This window comes from Rhinoderma darwinii, chromosome 2 (assembly GCF_050947455.1).
Source record: "Rhinoderma darwinii isolate aRhiDar2 chromosome 2, aRhiDar2.hap1, whole genome shotgun sequence".
Taxonomy (NCBI): Eukaryota; Metazoa; Chordata; class Amphibia; order Anura; family Rhinodermatidae; genus Rhinoderma; species Rhinoderma darwinii.
This window is the reverse complement of record NC_134688.1, coordinates 101,161,477-101,183,358: the sequence shown is the minus strand read 5'-3', so window position 1 is coordinate 101,183,358 and position 21,882 is coordinate 101,161,477. Positions and strand designations below refer to the sequence as shown.

The 21,882-nt window shown below is 44.7% G+C and overlaps 1 protein-coding gene across 2 annotated transcripts in view; it reads left to right on the top strand.

Moving 5' to 3' along the window:
* The first annotated feature begins 13,395 nt into the window (after positions 1 to 13,395).
* ARHGEF25 (Rho guanine nucleotide exchange factor 25) overlaps positions 13,396 to 21,882 on the top strand; it is a 418,106-nt gene continuing 409,619 nt past the window's right edge. For both annotated transcript variants that reach the window (XM_075851970.1, XM_075851969.1), the window contains exon 1: positions 13,396 to 13,463. In XM_075851970.1, the coding sequence (XP_075708085.1) occupies positions 13,404 to 13,463 (60 nt within the window). In that variant the 5' untranslated portion in view covers positions 13,396 to 13,403. The remainder of the gene's footprint in view (positions 13,464 to 21,882) is intronic.

Genomic DNA, 21,882 nt, shown 5'->3' with positions numbered 1-21,882 from the left:
GCAGATGTTTCATTAAAGTCTATAGTTTTTTTTTTTTATTCACTGTGCAATAGTAAATATACGTGGTTTTTCCCTTGAGTAATATATGTGTTTCACTGGATGAATACCAATGGGAATTTTTTGGTTAGAGCCTAACCTTTAGGCCTGATTTACACGAGCGTGTGCGTTTTGCGCGCGCAAAAAACGCTGCGTTTTGCGCGCGCAAAAGGCATTTGACAGCTCCGTGTGTCATCCGTGTATGATGCGCGGCTGCGTGATTTTCGCGCAGCCGCCATCATAGAGATGAGGCTAGTCGACGCCCGTCACTGTCCAAGGTGCTGAAAGAGCTAACTGATCGGCAGTAACTCTTTCAGCACCCTCGACAGTGAGTTCCGATGACAATATACACCAACCTGTGAATAAAAAAAGACGTTCAAACTTACCATGAACTGCCTGCTTCCTCCAGTCCGGTCTCCCGGCCGTTGCCTTGGTGACGCGTCGCTCTCTTGTCATCCGGCCCCACCTCCCAGGATGACACGGCAGTCCATGAGACCGCTGCAGCCTGTGATTGGCTGCAGGCTGTGCTTGGCCTGTGATTGGCTGCAGCTGTCACTTGGCCTGAATTGTCATCCCGGGAGGTCGGACTGGAGGAAGGAGCCGGGACTTATCGGTAAGTCCGAACTTCTGTTTTTTTTTTACACGTATATGTATATTGTGATCGAAAGTCACTGTCCATGGTGCTGAAACAGTTTAAGTCTTTCAGCACCGTGGGCAGTGACTGTCTCCTGACGTCGCGTACCCGAACATTTTTTGCCGGGTTCGGTCAAAACGAGTTCGGCCGAACCCAGTTAAGTTCGGTGCGCTCATCTCTAATTTGACACTCCGTTTGGATGTTTGTAAACAGAAAAGCACGTGGTGCTTTTCTGTTTACATTCATCCTTTTGACAGCTCTTGCGTGATTTTCGCGCATGCAACGCAGTAGCGTCTGTGTGCCATGCGTTGCTTTCACGCACCCATTGACTTCAATGGGTGCGTGTTGCGTGAAAAACGCACGATTATAGAACATGTCGTGAGTTTTACGCAACGCACTCACGCTGCGCAAAATTCACGCATCGTCTAAACTGCCCCATAGAGTAATATAGGTGCGTACGACACGCGTGAAAAGCACGCGCGTCGCACGCGCGTATATTACGCTCGTGTAAATGAGGCCTTAATGTGAGATTTATTTCACTTTTTAGCAATTTAAGATAGTGATACAATTGTATCCATAAAGTTCGTTCACTAGCGCTTGCGCACTTTACATTGACATATGTAATAAGTTCAGATAGGACAAGGATGAGATTTAAATGGTTAATACCATCACACTCTAGTATTTATATTTTATTTTAGGAATTTTCCTGGTTTTTATTTATTTTTATATTTTTTTATATTTTTTCAAAACGAACTTTATGGATACAATTGTATCACTATCTTAGGCTATGTTCACACGGAGTATTTTGCCGAGTTTTTTGACGCGGAAACCGCGTCGCAAAAATCGGCAAAAACGGCCCGAAAATGCCTCCCATTGATTTCAATGGGAGGCGTCGGCGTCTTTTTCCCGCGAGCAGTAAAACTGCCTCGCGGGAAAAAGAAGCGACATGCCCTATCTTCGGGCGCTTCCGCCTCTGACCTCCCATTGACTTCAATGGGAGGCAGAGAAAGCGTAAACGGCACGAAAAACGGCACGAGAGGAAAAACGGCACGAAAAACTCAGCGAAAATCGGCGTGCAGGGAGAGGAATATCTGCCTCAAACTTCCAAACTGAATTTTGAGGCAGATATTCCTCCTGCAAAATACCCCGTGTGAACATAGCCTTAAATTGCTAAAAAGTGAAATAAATCTCACATTAAGGGTATGTTCACACGGCCTATTTACGGACGTAAATCGGGCGTTTTTGCCCCGAATTACGCCCGAAAATAGCGCCTCAATAGCGCTGACAAACATCTGCCCATTGAAAGCAATGGGCAGACGTTTGTCTGTTCACACGAGGCGTATATTTACGCGCCGCTGTCAAATGACGGCGCGTAAATTGACGCCCGCGTAGAAGAAGTGACCTGTCACTTCTTTGGCCGTAATTGGAGCCGCTATTCATTGACTCCAATGAATAGCAGCGCTAATTACGGCCGTAATTGACGCGGCGTTCAAGCGCCTGCACATGCCGGTACGGCTGAAATTACGGGGATGTTTTCAGGCTGAAACATCCCCGTAATTTCAGCCGTTACGGACCCCCGCCGTGTGAACATACCCTAAAGGTTAGGCTCTAACCAAAAAATTCCCATTGGTATTCATCCAGTGAAACACATTAAAGTCTATAGTGAAATATAAAATGCACTGCACGCACTGGTTTGTAATGTTCTGAGGCAATTTTTGGTGGTATTTTTTTTTCCAAATGAAGCATGCTCTGGATTTTTTTCAGACTTTTTTTCCCATAGGCTTCTCTATAGGACTTCAAAAACATCAGGAAAAAAAAAGCATGTACAAAGTGACACTAAATTAAAAAATGCCGCTAAAAAATGCCATGTTACATTTTAATAATGCTGTTGTTTAAATTGATGCAGTTTAAATTGCCTGAAAAATTCTGTTTGTGAAGCAGGCCTAAATAATGCTTTAACCCCTTTAGGATGCAGCCTAGTTTGGGCCACAATGCTCAGAGCCCTTTTTTTCAAATCTGACATATTTCACATTATGTGGTAATAACTTCAGAATGCTTATACCTATCCAAGCGATTCTGAGATTGTTTTCTCGTGAAACATTGGGCTTTATGTTAGTGGTAAAATTTGGTCAATATATTCAGTGTTTATTTGTGAAAAAATAGCAAAATTTAGAGAAAATGTGGAAAAAATGTAATTTTTCTGAATTTAAATGTATCTACTTGTAAGACAGATGGTTATACCACCCAAAACAGTTACTAGTTCACATTTCACATATGTCTACTATATGTTGGCATAATTTTTTGAACATTCTTTTATTTTTCTACGACGTTACAAGGCTTAGAACATAAGCAGCATGTCACGAAGGGTCTGTGGACCCACTGGGCCGTACCGCCTTGGCGGTAAGGCAGCTGGCCAACAGGGAGCCGGTGACTGTCTATAGTTCTATAGGTACCTGTGGCAGCTCAGACAGCAGCAGGGCAGGCTCAGCTGGGACTTAGGTAGCAGGCGGACGTCTGGCGAGGTGAAGCAGGTAAGACGTGGATGCAGCATGGCACGACTTTGGCACAGCACAGTGCTAGACCAGGAAGGTATGGATTGCTAGGAACAGGAACTGGAAACGCGTATAGGTACAGGGACAGGAACTGGAACAGGGACTGGAACAGGAAACACACTAGGAGGCCATCACATAGACAAACTATAGGGAACACAACAACGCTCAGGCATAGAAGTAGGGGGCTGGACCCCTCTTATAGTCCAGGGTACTCAAGGGTCAAAGTTCGTCCATGAGGTCCGGTGCGCGCGCTGCCCCTTTAAGAGCGGGCATGAGCATGCGCGCGCACCCTACGGGATCCGGCAGAGGTGAGTGGACGCGAGCGCTGGCGTCTCCTGAAGAGGAGGCTGGGGCCAGCGCTTGCCGACTCGTGGCTGCGGCTGTCAGGGGGAGGTTGGAGCTGACAGCCCGCAGCCACGGACATTACACAGCAATTTCTCAAATTTTGAATAAAATGTCAAAAGCCTCTTTTTTTTAGCTACCAGTTCATTTCTGAAGTGGCTTTGAGGGACCTATATATTAGAAACCCACATAAAACACCAGATTTTAGAAACTAGACCCATAAAGTATTCAAAAAACATTTAGAAAGTTTATTAACCATTTAGGTGTTTCACAGGAATTTAAAGCAAAGTAGAGGTGAAATTTACAAATTTATTTATTTTTGTCAGAAAATCCTTTTTATTCATTTTTTTTCCAGTAAAACAGAAGGTTTTACCAGAGAAACACAACTCATTATTTATTGCCCAGATTCTGCATTTTTTTTAAAATATCCCACATGTGGCCCTAGTGTGATAATGGACTGAAGCACCGGCCCCAGAAGCAAAGGAGCACCTAGTGGATTTTGAGGCCTCCTTTTTATTAGGCACTATGTCCGAATTGAAGAGGTCTTGTGGTGCCAAAACAGTGGAAACCTCAAAAAAGTGACCCTATTTGGCAAACTACACCCCTCAAGGAACTTATCAAGGGGTATAGTGGGAATTTAGACCATACATGGTTTTTGCTGCATTTTGGCAATTGAAAATCACATTTTTCAGATAAAAGGTACAAATTTTTAATTTTGACAAGCAATAAAGGAGAAAAAGCACCTCAACATTTGTAAAGCAATTTCTCCCGATTACGGCAATACCTCATATGTGGTCATAAACTGCTGGTTGGACAAACGGCAGAGCTCAGAACGGCAAGAGTGCTATTTGGCATGTAGATTTTGCTGGATTGGTTTCTGGGTGCCATGTCGCATTTGCAGAGCTTCTGAGGTACCAGTACAGGGAAAACCCCTTAAAAGTGACCCTATTTTGGAAACTAGACCCCTTGAGAAATTCATTGTATTTTCACGGGGTGCATGCGACTTTTTGATCCATTTTTATTCTATTTTTTAAGAGGCGTGGGGACTAAAAAACAGTAATTCTCCTATTGTTTTTTATTCAAATTTTTTTACAGCGTTCCCCGTACGCTATAAATGACATATTCACTTTATTCTGTGGGACAATACGATTATGGCGATACCATATGTTTGTATTTTTTTTTTGCACAATAAAATACTCTTTTCAAAAAATAATTTACTTATTGTGTAGCCTTATTCTAAGAGCCATAACTTTTGTTATTTTTCCATTAAGAATGCCATGTGAGGACTTTTTTTTTGCGTAACGAACTGTAGTTTCGAAACTGTAGTTTCGATCAGTAACATTTTTGGGTACATGCAACTTTTTAATCTCTTATTATTAAATTTTTGGGGAGGTGAAGTGAAAATTATGATTCTGGTATGGTTTATTATTATTTTCTTTTATGGCATTCACCGTGCTGGATAAATAACTAAATACTTTTGTAGTTCACGCCGTTACAGATTCGGCGATACCAATTATGTCTACTTTATTTGTTTGTTTATTTAATAATAAAGGACTGATAAGGAAAAAAGGGGGATTATTACTTTTAAACTTTCCTTTTTTCTTTTAACACAACTTTTTTTTTACTTTTCCATTTTGTCCCACTAGGGGGTCTTGTAGACAGGAGGCCCTGATCGCAATTCTAATACACTGCACTACATGTGTAGTGCAGTGCATTAGAGCTGTCAGCTACTCGCTGACAGCAAGAATAGTGACTTTCTCAGGTCCCACTAGGCTTCCGTAGATGGCACAGCCGGAGGCCATTGTTAAACATCTGGTTGCCATTGCAACCATCGCCACCCGATATCCTGTAGCGGGTTGTCGATTGTGGTTTAACCCTGAGAAGCCGCGATCACTATTGAACGCGGCTACTAAGGGGTTAATCAGCGGGGACTCCGCGATTGGTCCCCGCTAAAGGACGAGACAGCAGTTGTCACAGCTCCTGTATGTGTCGGGTGGACGGCTGAAATGGCCGATCCTCCTGTGACGTACTATTCCGTCATGGAGCGCGAACCATGTGCTTAACATGAAGGAAAAGTACGTCAAGGAGCTGGAAGGGGTTAAACAAGCTATGTTTTTACAAGCTTTTAAAAATGTACCATAAAAAAAGGCGGAGGAAAACTACACCAAAAACTGCATAAAAAAATGAATGTGTATAGAATCTCAAGAAACGTTGTAAAATGCAGTGCAGCCGCCCCGGCAGCATCTACAACAGGGGTCAGCAGCTTGTGGCACCAGTGCCACAGTTGGCATGTGGGGCATCATTTGCTGGCGCACTTACCTCTACCGGTGTTCAGCACCGTTTTGTGCTTGGCGGTGCTAAAGATAGGAAGGAGTGGCGCTTCATTATGCGCTTGGTGGCGCTGATCATCAGGGGAGAGAGAGAGCAGTGCTTTCTTGTGTTTGTCTTTGCTGAGCACAATTACTCAATGCACACAATGCAGCACTGCTCTCTGTCCTGGTGATCATTAGTCGCTCTCTCTACTGTATGCCGTGTCCTTATGCTGGTGTTTAGTAGCTGCAGTCCCTCTTATGTGCACTGCCAAACTCTTGTTCAGTAGCCGGGGGCTATCTGTGTGCAGTTCCCCCGAACTGGTGTTAAGGTAGTCATGGCCACTCCTATGTGCACCCTCCCCAAGCTGGTGTTCAGTAGCCTCGTATGCACCACAGAAGGAACATCTTTGCAAAGAAAGTCAGGGTCAAGGGTCACGCTGAAATGTAAGTTTAAGTAACTGATTAATTGGTTTATGTCTCATACGTGGTAGCAGTTTGTCTTATATGACTTTCATGTTTGCGTGTGCCACTGAGTACTTCATCATGATTTTTTTTTATCATTACGCTATGCAAAAAAATGTTGCCTACCTCTGATCTACAGTGTGCACTTTATGCATCTATATGTCTATATCTACCCTAAATAAATGCGTATTTATTTATTTATTTATGTCCAGTATGTCGGGTATCTTCATATCTAAATATAGCGGTGAAGAGTAGACAAGAACTGTTTTATTTTGTATGCGTATAATAGTTATCATAACAACCACAACATTTATTCTGTTGCTATGTTGTGATAGTTACTCAATTTATTCCACGGCAAAAAAATTCTAGCAAACTTAGATATTACTTTGGATTGGTGAAACATTTCACAATAGTAAAATAATAGAAACCAGTCTCTAGTTATCTGTGGGTGATACAAATGCTAAAGAGTAACTATACTTTTTTTTTCTTTTTTAAACTTTTGATATGTCATAGGGACATATTAGAAGTTTTGTTGAGTGGAAGTCTGGGTGCTGAGACCGCCACCGTTACAGAAACTGAGGTGCAGAAGAACTCAGCTGAGCGGCCCTTCATCCTTGGCTGTGATCGGCACTCCCTGTTGGGCTGAAGATGCTCACATAAAAAAATTATTCAACAATGCTGCATCCAGATGTTTGCTGTTAGTCAATAGGAAATGTTTAAGTTCTCAACACAAATTGGGGCAGATTTATTAATAGTGTTGTAAAGTTAGATAGGATAAAACTAGGCTAGGAAAAAGAAACTGCGTCAAATTAAAAAGAACAGTGCACACAGAATGACTAATTTGATGCAACTGGCTAAACGCTTTCTCTTCCTTACACCTCCTCATGGCTGACATATTCTACATAATATTTTGATCAAAGAAAATAATAGATGTCTCCTATGGTTTTTATTCTGACTTTTTCTTAGGCTTCTCTACAGAACTTCAAAAACACCTAGAAAAACGCTTGTACAAAATGACACTAAATAAAAAACTATGGTGTTTTTACTTGCAGTTTAAAACACCAGATAAAACTCTGAAGAAGGCCTTATGGCATTTTTTTCATGCCTTTTGGTAGGCGTCTTTTAACCCCTTAGTGACCACTAATACGCCTTTTTACGTGATTCACTAATGGGCTTTAGGCTAGGCTGACGCCTTTTCACGTCAGCCTAGTCTAAGTCCTGCACGGGTCTCCCGTGCAGGCAGGAGCCGGGGCTCTGCTGTCTGATGACAGCTGAGCTCCTGCTCCAACGCCCGCGATCGAAGTTTACTTCGATCGCGGCCGTTTAACCCGTTAAATGCCGCCGTCAATAGCGACCGCGGCATTTAACTTTGTTTACAGAGGGAGTGCGCTCCCTCTGTCACCCATCGGCGGCCCGCGAATGCAATCGCGGGTCTCCGATGGGGTGTCATGGCAGCCGGGGGACTGATAAAAGCCCCCAGGTCTGCCCTGGACATATGCCTGTTAGGACGCGCCGGAGGCACGTCCTAATAGATTGCCTGTCAGATTTACACTGACAGGCAAGAATGCTCTGGTATACGAAGTATAGAGCATTATAGCAGCGATCGGAACATTGCACAGTAAAGTCCCCTAGCGGGACTAATAAAATAAGTCATCAAAGTGAAATAAAGATTATTAATAAAAATTACAGTTAAAAAAAATAAATAAAACCATTTTTTTCCATAAAAAGTGGTTTTATTTAGTAAAAGTGTAAAAAAAAAAAAAAGTACACATATGTGGTATCGCCGCGACCGTAATGACTCCATTAATAAAGTTAATATGTAATTTAAACCGCAAAGTGAACACCGTAAAAAAAAAAACGCAAAAAACTATGGCGAAATTGAAATTTTTTTCCATTGCCCCCCAAAAAAGTCATAATAAAAATGAATCAATAAGTCCCATGTACCCCAAAACAGTACCATTCAAAACTACGTCTTGTCCTGCAGAAAACAAGCCCAAAAAATCACTACATTGATGGAAAAAGAAAAAAATTACGGCTCTTGGAAAGCGACGATGCAAAAACAAATAATTTTAGTTCAAAAGTGTTTTTATTGTGCAAAAGTCGTAAAACATAAAAAAATCTCCACATATGTGGTATCGCCGTAATCGTACCGACCCATAGAATAAAGGTCACATGTTAATTACGTCGCACAGTGAACGCCGTCAATTTAAAAACGCATAGAACAATGGCGGAATTTCATTTTTTTTTTAGAATCCCCCCCAAAAAGGTTAATAAAAGTTAATATAAAAATTATATGTACCCAAAAATGGTGCCATTAAAAAGCACAACTAATCCCGCAAAAAACAAGTCCTCATACAGCTATGTAGACGAAAAAATAAAAACGTTATAGCTCTTTGAATGCGACTATAGAAAAACGAATAAAATAGCTTGGTCATTAAGGCCTAAAATGGGCTGGTCACTAAGGGGTTAATTAGTGCCATTCAGAAAAATGCTGAAAGATAAATGCAGCAAAAAAAACACGTAAAATAATGCACCTAAACACTGCATGTGAAACCGACCATAAAGGGATATTCCCAAAATCATAAATTAGCTTTTATTGACATATGCTCTTTTTAGTGAAGTTAAAAATCATAAATAATCACTTATTCACAGGATAGGTGATAATTTTCTGGTTGCTGGGGGTCCCTCCGCTGGGATTGTGAGACGGGGGGGGGGGGGGGGTCCCAAACCCACAGATCCTCCTCACTGTTCGACCACAGTGAGGAGGACTTTGATTGGTCGAGCATGTGAATGCATTCAATTTCCTTGTGAATGCCAGAAACTGTGCTGAGCTGTTTCCGTTATTCTCATGGACATTGAATGTAGTGGTGGGAGCATGCTCGACCGCCGTTCCATTCAAGCTCCTCCTCACTGCGAGGATGTGGGGGTTGTGACCACCATTCTTACAATTGGTGGGGGTCCCTGCGGTGGGGCTCCCAACGATCAGAAAATTATCACCTGTCCTGTGAATAAGTGATTATTTATGATTTCAGCATTGTGAGAAACTAGACATGGACCGCACAATCCACAGTATATACGTTGATCTGAGCCGCTAGGCATAATTTAGAAACATGAACATGAGGTTCTTTGTAAACATTTTGATCAAACTGTATAAGCCCACTTGCCACTTCACGGCGACCTCTTTAAAGTGGGTCCCTACTCTAGCGGTTGTAGCACCGCATGGCGGCTACCGCCACCGCAGCACCGCTCCTGCAGAGGGAGCAACCCAGGGGCCCAAAAGCACCCATGCCTTCAGACCGTGTCAAGCCTCCTTGGCTCTGGGCCACGTCCCCCCACAAGTGCAGCCAGGGCCGCCATCAGGGGGGTACTGGGGGTACTGCAGTGAGGGGCCCGGACGTAAATTTTAAAAAAAGGGGCCCGCACTACCTCCTTGGCTCTGGGCCACGTCCCCCCACAAGTGCAGCCAGGGCCGCCATCAGGGGGGTACTGGGGGTACTGCAGTGAGGGGCCCGGGCATAAATTTTAAAAAAAGGGGCCCGCACTCTGCCGCTGGAATTAATATAGTCACGGCAGTGTGGCTCTTACGATTTCATTTCGGTGAAAGGAACAGGTCCCATCACGAAGCAGGGGCCCGTTCATTATATCAGAATGAAACCGTAAGGGCCCGCTGGAGAGTGAGATGTGCCCGCCCCTCCTCCTCCACAACAGCGTGACAGCGTGTGGGGAGGAGACAAGGGGTGGAGACATCACAGCAGCGGGAGTTATGAGCTCAGCCTCGGAGGATACGTCCAGCAGCAGCAGCAGTCGTCGCCTTCAGTGAGTACTAAGTTATGTCTGTGTCCGGCTGCTGCTGCCCGGAGCCTCCTGAAAAAATCTCCTCCTGCCCCCATAGAAAGTAAATATCTTACCCACCTCTGTATTATGTTAACACTGCAGCATAGGATTGTATCAGCTCTACGGCTCTTATCTCCCGTCCTGTGTAACATGTGGCAATAAACCTGTCTTCTCCCTCTGTTTACACAGGACAGGAGAAAAGAGCCGTTGTAGAGCGGAGTGATACAATCCTATGCTGCAGTGTAAACTAATACAGACGTGGGGAAGATTTTTGCTTTCTATGGGGATGGGGTAGAGTTAGATGATAATGGGGGCAGGGAGATGATAATGGGGGCAGGGAGATGATAATGGGGGCAGGGAGATGATAATGGGGGCAGGGAGATGATAATGGGGCAGGGAGATGATAATGGGGGCAGGGAGATGATAATGGGGGCAGGGAGATAATAATGGGGACAGGGAGATGATAATGGGGGCAGGGAGATGATAATGGGGGCAGGGAGATGATAATGGGGCAGGGAGATGGCATTGGGTAGGGAGGGAAATTATGCTAGAGTGGGAAGGAGATAATAAAGGAGGGAGGATGGCATTTGAGTAGGGATGCACGAAGCATCAAAACTTCGATACGGTTTCGATACCGTGCACCCCCAAATGGTTCGATGCCGTTATTTCATGTATTTCGATACTAAGCTGTGCGGCCGCACAGCTCAGCATTGTAACACATGAATGTATGAGAGCGGAGCTGCGGCTGTGTAATACAGTCACGGCCCTGCTCCGGAGTCCTGACATGTGCGCGCCGCCGGGATTATGTGATGCGGCCAGCACTGCACTAATGAGCGGCGGCACTGAAAGCAGAACATGGCGGGCGCACTACAAAACACCCCCACATGTTCTGTCTTCAGTGCCTGAACCGCCGCTCATTAGTGCAGCGCCGCCCGCATCACCTCGTGCTGACCGCGTGCGGGGCGGGGCAATGGTTGTATTACACAGCCGTAGGTCCCACTCTATAAAGGCAGAGATCAAAGAAACCTCTCATCTCCGCCGCTATACCCCTGAATGCTGCGATCAAAGCTGACTGCAGCATTCAGGGGAAAATAAGAAGGGGGGATGCCCCTGGATCACGTCACAGGAATCCCTGTGACGCAATTGAGGGATATACCATATATGGGCAGACAGCCCAAGGTCCAATGAAGGACCCCAGGGCTGTCTTACCATATTTCCTGTTAGGGCATACTCAGGTCTGTCCTAACAACTGCCTGTGTACTATCCATATATAGATATATACCAGTACATTAAAGTTTAAAAAATAAAGTAAAAACATAAAGTAATGTTAAATTAATAAAAAATACACATACACCTTTTTCACAAAACACATTAAAATAAGTCTCAATACATAAAATATACACATATTCGGTATTGGCGCGGCCGTAATAACATGCACAACAATTTTTTTGCGTCATTTATGATGTGTACGCTGTAAAAAATAAAATAAAAACTTCTTTCACTTAATAATGTGGGGCACGAGGTGTGATGAATTTAACCTCCATGTGCCTCACATTAATAGTAATTAACCCAATCATGTACCTTACACATTAACCCATTATAATTGAGGAACATGATGAGGTTAATTACTATTAATGTGAGGCACATGGAGGTTAAATTTACCACCTCACCTCACGCCTCACATAAGAAATGGAAGAACTGTTTTGTTTTTTTATTACTGTTGGCAAAGTATCGCTTTGTTATCGAAATCGCAATACTACAAAAAGTATCGGTACCGAAGTCCAAATTCTGGTATCGTGACATCCATCCACTGGAGGAGGCATTATACAATGGGGGGGGGGGGTAATAATTGGGTGAAAAGTGATGATATCTGAAGGGAGGGGAGAAATTATACATGGGGAGGGGTAGAGGAAGGAGAGAGTATACCTGGGTAGGGGGAGAAAGCTTATACTGGAGGCATAGTTAGCAACAGTCCTGAATTTGCAGGGACTGTCCTGAATCTACAGAGGCAGTCCCGGCAAATTACTGTCCCAGACGTGTCTCAGCCACTGCCATATTCAATTGTATCTGCGCCCACAGGATGTAGATACAATTGAATACTATGGCAGAGCAGGCAAGTATCAGCTTCCTGCTCTGCCATTCACCAATCCAGGAGCGGAATCCCCGGCCAGAGAGTTGCCGACACTCTGGCCGGGGATTCCTCTCCTAGAGGTAGCCCCTGAGGTCACGGTCCATATATGGACAGTGAGGTCAGGGTCTCCTCCTGGACTGGAATCCCCTGTAGAGAGTGCCACACACTCCCCTGTAGTTAGCGCCAAACATACCCCCTGTAGATAGCGCCACACACACACTCCCCTGTAGATAGTGCCACACACTGCCCCCTGTAGATAGCACCACACAATCCCATGTAGATAGCGCCACACAATCCCATGTAGATAGCGCCACACCCACCCTGTAGATAGCGACACACACCCCCCTGTAGATAGCGCCACACACAGCCCCCTGTAGATAGCGCCACACACAGCCCCCTGTAGATAGCGCCACACACAGCCCTGTACATAGCGCCACACACACCCGCCTGTACATAGCGCCACACACACCCCAGTACATAGTGCCACACACACCCCTGTAGATAGTGCCACACACCCCCTGTAGATAGTGGCACACACCTCCCCTGTAGATAGCGCCGTACACAGCCCACTGTAGATAGCGCCACACACAGCCCCCTGTAAATAGCACCACACACAACCCTTGTAAATAGCGCTCCACACCCCCTGTAGATAGCGACCCACACCCCCTGTAGATAGCGCCCCACAACCCCCCTGTAGATAGCGCCACACACACCCCCCTGTAGATAGTGCCACACACACCCCCCTGTAGATAGTGCCACACACACCTCCCTGTAGATAGTGCCACACACCCCCCCCTGCAGATAGTGCCACACACCCCCCTCTGTAGATAGTGCCACAGCCCCCCCCTGTAAATAGTGCCACACACAACCCCCTGTAAATAGCTCCACACACAGCCCCCCTGTAAATAGCTCCACACACTACCCCCTGTAGATAAAAGTCTAAATGCTAAACTCTGGCCACAGGTAGGGGTCTGGTGGAAAGGTGTCTGAATTACCTAACCGGTCTGGTCTAGGATCTGAATTTTTTTCTGGTTTGGTGTCTGAATTAATTTTGTTGTGTGGTTTTTACACAGATAACGTGTGTGCAGCGTGTGAAGAGAATGCAAAAACATCATCCAGGCATGCCCGTGGCGGTGGGAGATCTTCGGGACTACATTTTGGTGAGTGACTCTGCTGTGTATAGGGCTTCAGTGCAATGATTTTTGTTTATATTGCCCTCCTACACCCTGACAGATTCTATACACACACATATATACACACACACACACACACACACACACACACTCACTTTCCCTTTTTGCCCCCCACAGAGCCGCTGTCTCTTGTCTCTTCCCTGTCACTCCACAGAGCCCCTGTGAGGTTGCGTCTCCCCCCTGGCTACCACTGCTACCTTCAGTTCTCCCAGCCCTGGCACTTAGTCTCTCCCCTTTGCCCTCCGACACCCACCTCCTGTCTCTGCCCTGCTCCTCCAAAGAGTTTTCTTTTTAATGTGCCCTACCTCCTGCCCCTTTACATTTCATCCCCCCCACCTAATAACGAGGGGGGCGGGGGCCCAGACTCATTGGCAGTATGGGGCCCAGAAATTCCTGATGGCAGCCCTGAGTGCAGCACTACAGCAACAGACACCACCATACAGCACCACAACATGTGAACAGATGGAAAGAGCTCACCTTGCCATGCGCCCCCAGTGGCCAAACTGAGAGCACAAGCAAGAGCAGGAACACTTATGAGGTCATTCTGGAATTAAAATCAGCTGGGTATTTTTTCAAATGCGTGGAGTGCTGGTACCAAGTAAAACAAAGGAAATGAGGAGGATAGACTATACAATATCAGCATTGTGAGAAACTAGACATGGACCGCACAATCCACAGTATATACGTTGATCTGAGCCGCTAGGCATAATTTAGAAACATGAACATGGGGTTCTTTGTAAACATTTTGATCAAACTGTATAAGCCCACTTGCCACTTCACGGCGACCTCTTTAAAGTGGGTCCCTACTCTAGCTGATTATTTATGATTGTTAACTTCACTAAAAAGAGCATATGTCAAATAGGCCAGGGCTCCATGACGGTATATCACCCCTGAGTTGATGCACTGTGATCTTGTGCCATATGCAGGGCTGTTTTAGACAAAGTGTGGCCCTGGGAAAAGTTAAAAGTGGGGCCCCAAATGCCGAATTATTGTATCAATAATGCAGTCAATTCAGAAGGCAGTGTATAGAAAACTGGGTCACTGATTTCTACCGCGTCCAGGAGTGTTGCAAGTCACAAACCATATGCCCCCTCTCACACAAAAAAATTATCTATATACATATACAGTTATTAAATCATATCACTATACCAGATTAAATATTTCCTGCATACTGTTACTGTACACAACTCACTATTATAAGACCAATATTACTAACTATACAATATACTCAATTATACCGCCACACAATAACCACAGTGACTGAATAAAACCCCCATACTGTTACTGAATAAAAACCACTATACAAAGACCAATATTACCACCATGTAGTGACCATATAGTGGTAGATGCCAGTTATACACAGGAGCTCTGTAGACAATATAAGTGATTACAGCACATTTATATCCAGTGACTCACAGGTGATGTTTTCTCTGATAAGGGTAAGGCCACACGGAGCGGCCCTGACACGGTCACAACATGGATAACAACCGCGCCAGAACCATGTTCGGTGCGGCTGTCAAACAGCCTATTAGTGGCCGCACATTAATGCAGGTAAAACGTCCCTTTATCTGCAAAATGGTGCAGCCATGAATTAATACACACTTTATGGCCGCACGAGTTTGCAAATTACAACAACTAACCCCCTATTAATTCTCTATGGCAGCGCCAGAAAAAGCCAAAGACTGCACTCGGTTATCTCCGGCGCTCCCATAGAGAATGAATGGAACGGAAGTTCGTATGCGCATGTAACTGGAATACTCCTTAACGAGGTATTTGACAGCCGCTCCTACATAGTGCCAGCATGGATGTTGGCCACGTTGCGACCGTGTCAGGGCCGCTCCGTGTGGCCGTACCGTTAGAGTCGTTCATTTTCCCTTTTTTTCTCCATCCAGCCCAGACCACTGTGGCTACTTATTCCAGCCACAATTCGTCAGAATTTGACACACAGACATGTTGGTTTCTCGCTTTTCCAGCACCCTCCCGACCTATACCCCATTCTCTAAACAAACTCATAATCCAGAGTGCCCCAAATGGTAATAATGATCCCTTAGTGCACGGCACAATAAAAGTGCCCTACCAGTAACTGTGCCCCCTTTGTGCTCCCACACACTAATAATGCCCCCTTTGTGCAACAGTGACAATGCAGATAACGCCACACACAGCCCTTTGTACATAGTGCCACAAACATCCCCCTGTAGATAGTGGCACTCACAGCCCCCCTGGTAGATAGTGTCACACACAGCCCCCCTTGTAATAGTGCACCACAACCCTCCTGTCAATAGTGCGACACACCCCCTCTTGTAGATAGTGCCACACCCCTCTTGTAGATAGTGCTACACACCCCCTGTAGATAGTGCCACACAGCCCCCCTTGTAAATAGTGCCACACAGCCTACTTTGTAAATAGTGCCACACAGTGCCCCCTTGTAGTTAGTGCCACACAGTGCCCCCTTGTAGTCAGTGCCGTCGTGATCCATTGACGTTATTACGCCGGACTCTATTCCAGCGTCTTATAGGCTGCAGGCCTAACATGGCCTGTAGGCTAGTGAATGATGGAGCAGGGAGCTGCTCTGCCATAGTATTCAATTGTGTCTGCGTCTTGAGGACGCAAATACAATTGGATGTGGCAGTCGCTAGCACCGGGGGACACACCCGGTGCTGGCGACGTAACCAGGCATGAGGGGGTCCTGTGCCGCCCTTCCCATAAATGTTATGTGCCGGGCAGCACGGGCTCCATCATGCCGCGGACCCGTAGCAGCCGATATGGCTGCTTTAGTTCTGAGCAGAGGGCCCTGGGCAATTGCCTTATGCCGGCCCTGGCTATATGTTAGCAGCGTTTGCCTGCGCTTGGGGAAGGGACTTTAAATTAGATGTTTGCAATAAATACGAAAAATCCAACACTGTTGGAAAAGCGCAAAATTGTGGACACATGACATCACATGTACACAATGGCTAATATTGCATGGTGTATGCTGTGGAACCAAGCAAACAAGATGTCACTATATTCCTGTAGGATTGCCATATTGCAAAGACGTAACTGGAGAGCTGAGTGCACAACTAGGAATACTTATCTGTGTTATTATCTCCCACCTTGCTACTTTTTAGGGTATATTCACATGCACCAGAATACTTCCCTGTGTTATTGGTTCCCATCTAGCTACTACTTTTTAAGTTATATTCACACGCGGCAGATTTGCTGCAGAAATTTCTGTGTTCTATAGATGTTAATGGGGCTGTTTCTGAAAGTGAATTGGGCAGTTGCAGAACCTAACCTTAGGCTGGATTCATACAGCGGTATTTTTTGAGGTTTTTTTGTGCAGATTTTTTAGTTTAACCAAGAAGTGAATCAAGGAGGAAGGAGGAGTAGAAGTTTTAGCAAGGAGAAGTATTAGTTTTTCCTTTATATTTCCCATTACTTTTGACACCAATTCTGGGTTTGGGTTAAAAATCTGTACTAAAAACTGTAACAAACACGTGATGTATGAATCCAGCCTTAGGTCAGTGCTTCTCAGACTGTGAGGTGGCCCCCAGTAATTTGTGAGGCGCAGCTGAGACAGCAATTCTGACAGAAGTGATCATATGCTAATCTCTACTGCTGCAACAATTTTTCTTGGCGTCTTAACACCTAGTCGCACGACTCAGTAACAGTACGTCGACACAGAAGGTTACTTCCCGCACGAGGACGTACAGTTACTGAGTCTTTCCCTGTGCACACTGTCGGTGCCAGAGGCTGGCCCTCATAAGCTTCCTGTCAGAGTGACAGGAAGTCACTAATCGTTCCCGGTTCACACTGTCGGTGACAGTGCGCACCGGGAACCGGGAGGTCAGCTCCACTGTTGCCGGCCAGAAGTACATCGCCGCTGATTTCGGCAATTAGCCCCTTCGATGCGGTGATCGATTGTGATTGCCGCATTTAGGGAGTTTGCACCAGATCAGCCGATGGTTCTCATGGCAACCGGAGACCAGACAATAGCCTCCAGGTCTGCCATGTACGGAAGACTATGGTCCTGATAGGCTTCCTGTCAGGGTGACAGAAATGTCACAATGAGGCTGAGTTCACACAGGGCAGATACGCTGCGTAAAAGCAGGTAGCGTATCCGCCCTGTGCGCCGCAGGGAATTGGGTGCGAAAAAACGCACCAAACTGTAGTGCAGTTTTTCCTACGGGAATGTCCGCTGTGGAAAACTGCAGCACTTAGCTTGACATATAATATAATTGTCTAAATAACAATGCTATGAAGTTTAGCTACCACTGTAATCTGCAAAAAATATATACAATACACAGCCAAATTAGTAGTAGCACACAATGCTTAAGTAAATACGACTATAGCGACCGTATAAAAGTTCCATAGATATTGTAATTTAGTAACTGCGCTATACAATGTCGAAATAGTAATGTTATACAATTAAATGGGTATTCCCATGTCAGACATTTATGGCATATCTACAGGATATGCCATAAATGTCTGATAGTTGCATGTTCTACCTCTATGACCCGCACCAATCTGGAGAATGGTGGGCCCCCGCATCCTATCCCATCAGCTGCCACATCCAGCAGAGAAATAATAGAGAGCTGACTGCACATGTGCTCAGCGCTCTCCATTCACTTCTATGGAAGTTACGGAAACAGCCGAGCGAGCGTATCTGGCTGTTTTGGTAACTTCCATAGAAGTGAATAGAGAGAGCTGTGCACATGCATGGTCACCTCTCTATTCATTCCCCGCCTAGGTGCAGTGGCAGAATAAGGAAGTGCAAATCTCAGAGGTGTTTTTATGCCATAAAAGAAGAAGATTTTAATTCATGGTGGTCACAAGCCTCAGGTGACAGGACATCTGTGGTGCTCCTTTAGCAGGGGGAAGTAATAAACCCTGTGCTACTGGACATGTCGCACACTCCTAAGGCCAGCCCTGCCTCCAGGACCGTATCCAGATCGTATTCCTAAGCTTCTTTCGTTTTTGGGCCCAGTGAAAAATCTTTTAAAATTGTGAAATAAATATTCCAACAATATTACCACTATTAATATTATTACTTGTGGGGTGACCCTGGGTCGGCCACAGCATTTATTGAGATAAACCATACATTATTCAAAACTTGCTGTTTATTTGATATCCTTGCTGGTTACAGAATTAGGCATGACTTATTAACTCAATCTTCTGTTACCGAAATGCCATAACACCCTATAAGGGTGTGCATGTAGTAACCTGGACACTTCCGGCAAGGACTACCCCACCTGCTGTGACAATCAACATATACCAAAACTAAAAGACTGAGGCTACATTCACACGACAGTGAAAAAAAATGCCCATTAAAAACTGATCAACTGTCAGTTTTTCATGGCCATATTGCATTATTGTGTTTTTTTTAACTCATTTTATTGAAGGAGTTATATAAACACAAAAAACACAGGAAGCCTCTGGGCCCCCGCACAGCGGACATGCCCAATAGAAATACAGAAGTGCGTGTTACAATAGAGGTCAAATATCAATACATTACATTACAATAAATCGTAAACATGAACGAAAATAATATAACATATACAGTGCATGACATTATTTTTTCTTCTGGAGTAAGCATCATATCAATTAAAATATCCAAGATAGTGAAACTCTATAAAATCAACAATATAACGGTCATATAGTAATTAGATATTAAGGATAAGCTACAGCTATGTGCTGCAAGTGTCCAATAGGAAGAAATAGATAGGGTCTGCTTACTCAGATAGTAATTACTCTAAGAGCTGATGAAAATTCAACACTAGAATAAGATGTAAGGTCAGAGTTACACCACGGTCCCACACCAGAGGGAATATTTCAGGGCACTTTCTGTTAATATAAACTATTAGTTCATAAGGTATTATGGAATTTACCAGGCTTATCCACCTAGATCTAGTAGGAGATCTATTATTCATCCATCTAATGGCTGTAACGTCCGTGGTCGCTGACCACGAACTCCTTCCATTCAGTCGGCGCCCTTCTCTCCAGAGATGTCTGCACATACGGCCGTCCTGTTCCACAGTGACCACCAGGGTCCGCTCGCGAGCTCAGTCCAGACTTAAGAAGACAAAGCGCATGCAGGTGGGAGATTGAGCTGATTGCTCCCAGAGCATTCAGGGCTATAAGAAGGGCTGTGCCCCTCCCTGCAATGCCTGAGCGTTGTTTGTAGTATCCAAAGTTTGTCTATGCAAATGGTCTCCTAGTGTTTTCCAGTTCCCAGTGTTCCCCGTACCTGTATCCTGCATCCTGTGCTATCCTGGTCAAGTGCCGTACTGAGCTGTAGTCGTGCCATGCTGAGCTGTAGTCGTGCTGTGCTGTATTCCATGCCTGTCCCGCTACTCCATGACTGACGTCAACCTGCTGCCTAGTCCCAGCCGAGCCTGCCTTGCTACTGTCCGAGCTGACACAGGTACACTATACGACTATAGACTGTGATCTGCACCCTGTTGGCCAGCTGCCATACCGTCAAGGCGGTATGGCCCAGTGGGTCTACGAACCCAACGTGACAGTACGCTCAGGCCATGGACCCCGCTGGTCGATCCAAGACCAAGATGACGTCGCAAGAGATGCGGACGTACACTACTGTTCAAAAGTTTGCGGTCACCCAGACAATTTTGTGTTTTCCATGAAAACTCACACTTATATTTATCAAATGAGTCGCAAAATTACTAGAAAATATAGTCAAGACATTGACAAGGTTAGAAATAATGATTTTTATTTGAAATAATAATTTTCTCCTTCAAACATTGCTTTCGTCAAAGAATGCTCCATTTGCAGCAATTACAGCATTGCAGACCTTTGGCATTCTAGCTGTTCATTTGCTGAGGTAATCGGGAGAAATTTCACCCCATGTTCCAGAAGCCCCTCCCACAAGTTGGATTGGCTTGATGGGCACTTCTTGCGTACCATACGGTCAAGCTGCTCCCACAACAGCTCTATGGGGTTGAGATCTGGTGACTGCGTTGGCCACTCCATTACAGATAGAATACCAGCTGCCTGCTTCTTCCCTAAATAGTTCTTGCATAATTTGGAGGTGTGCTTTGTGTCAATGTCCTGTTGTAGGATGAAATTGGCTCCAATCAAGCGCTGTCCACAGGGTATGGCATGGCGTTGCAAAATGGAGTGATAGCCTTCCTTATTCAAAATCCCTTTTACCTTATACAAATCTCCCACTTTACCAGCACCAAAGCAACCCCAGAACATCACATTACCTCCACCATGCTTGACAGATGGCGTCAGGCACTCTTCCAGCATCTTTTCAGTTGTTCTGCGTCTCACAAATGTTCTTCTGTGTGATCCAAACACCTCAAACTTCGATTCGTCTGTCCATAACACTTTTTTCCAATCTTCCTCTGTCCAATGTCTGTGTGCTTTTGCCCATATTAATCTTTTCCTTTTATTAGCCAGTCTCAGATATGGCTTTTTCTTTGCCACTCTGCCCTGAAGGCCAGCATCCCAGAGTCACCTCTTCACTGTAGACGTTGACACTGGCATTTTGCGGGTTCTATTTAATGAAGCTGCCAGTTGAGGACCTGTGAGGTGTCTATTTCTCAAACTGGAGACTCTAATGTACTTGTCTTGTTGCTCAGTTGTGCAGCGGGGCCTCCCACTTCTCTTTCTACTCTGGTTAGAGCCTGTTTGTGCTGTCCTCTGAAGGGAGTAGTACACACCGTTGTAGTAAATCTTCAGTTTCATGGCAATTTCTCGCATGGAATAGCCTTCATTTCTAAGAACAAGAATAGACTGTCGAGTTTCACATGAAAGCTCTCTTTTTCTAGCCATTTTGAGAGTTTAATCGAACCCACAAATGTAATGCTCCAGATTCTCAACTAGCTCAATGGAAGGTCAGTTTTATAGCTCCTCTAAACAGCAAAACTGTTTACAGCGGTGCTAACATAATTGCACAAGGGTTTTCAAGTGTTTTCTAATCATCCATTAGCCTTCTAACACAGTTAGCAAACAAAATCTACCATTAGAACACTGGAGTGATGGTTGCTGGAAATGGGCCTCTATACACCTATGTAGATATTGCATTAAAAACCAGACGTTTGCAGCTAGAATAGTCATTTAGCACATTAACAATGTATAGAGTGTATTTCTGATTAATTTAATGTTATCTTCATTGAAAAAACTGTGCTTTTTTTTCAAAAATAAGGAAATTTCTAAGTGACCCTAAACTTTTGAACGGTAGTGTAGATTACAGCAGTGTTTTTTATTTAGAAAAACCATCATTTTTGACGGAGTTATGACCTATTTTAGCTTTATGCTAATGAGTTTCTCAATGGACAACTAGGCATGTTTTACTATATGGCCAAGTGGGCGTTGTATAGAGGAGTGTATTACTTTTTTCAGTCAAGTATAACAATTGTCTACCCCGCCTGCAACCAACTAACCT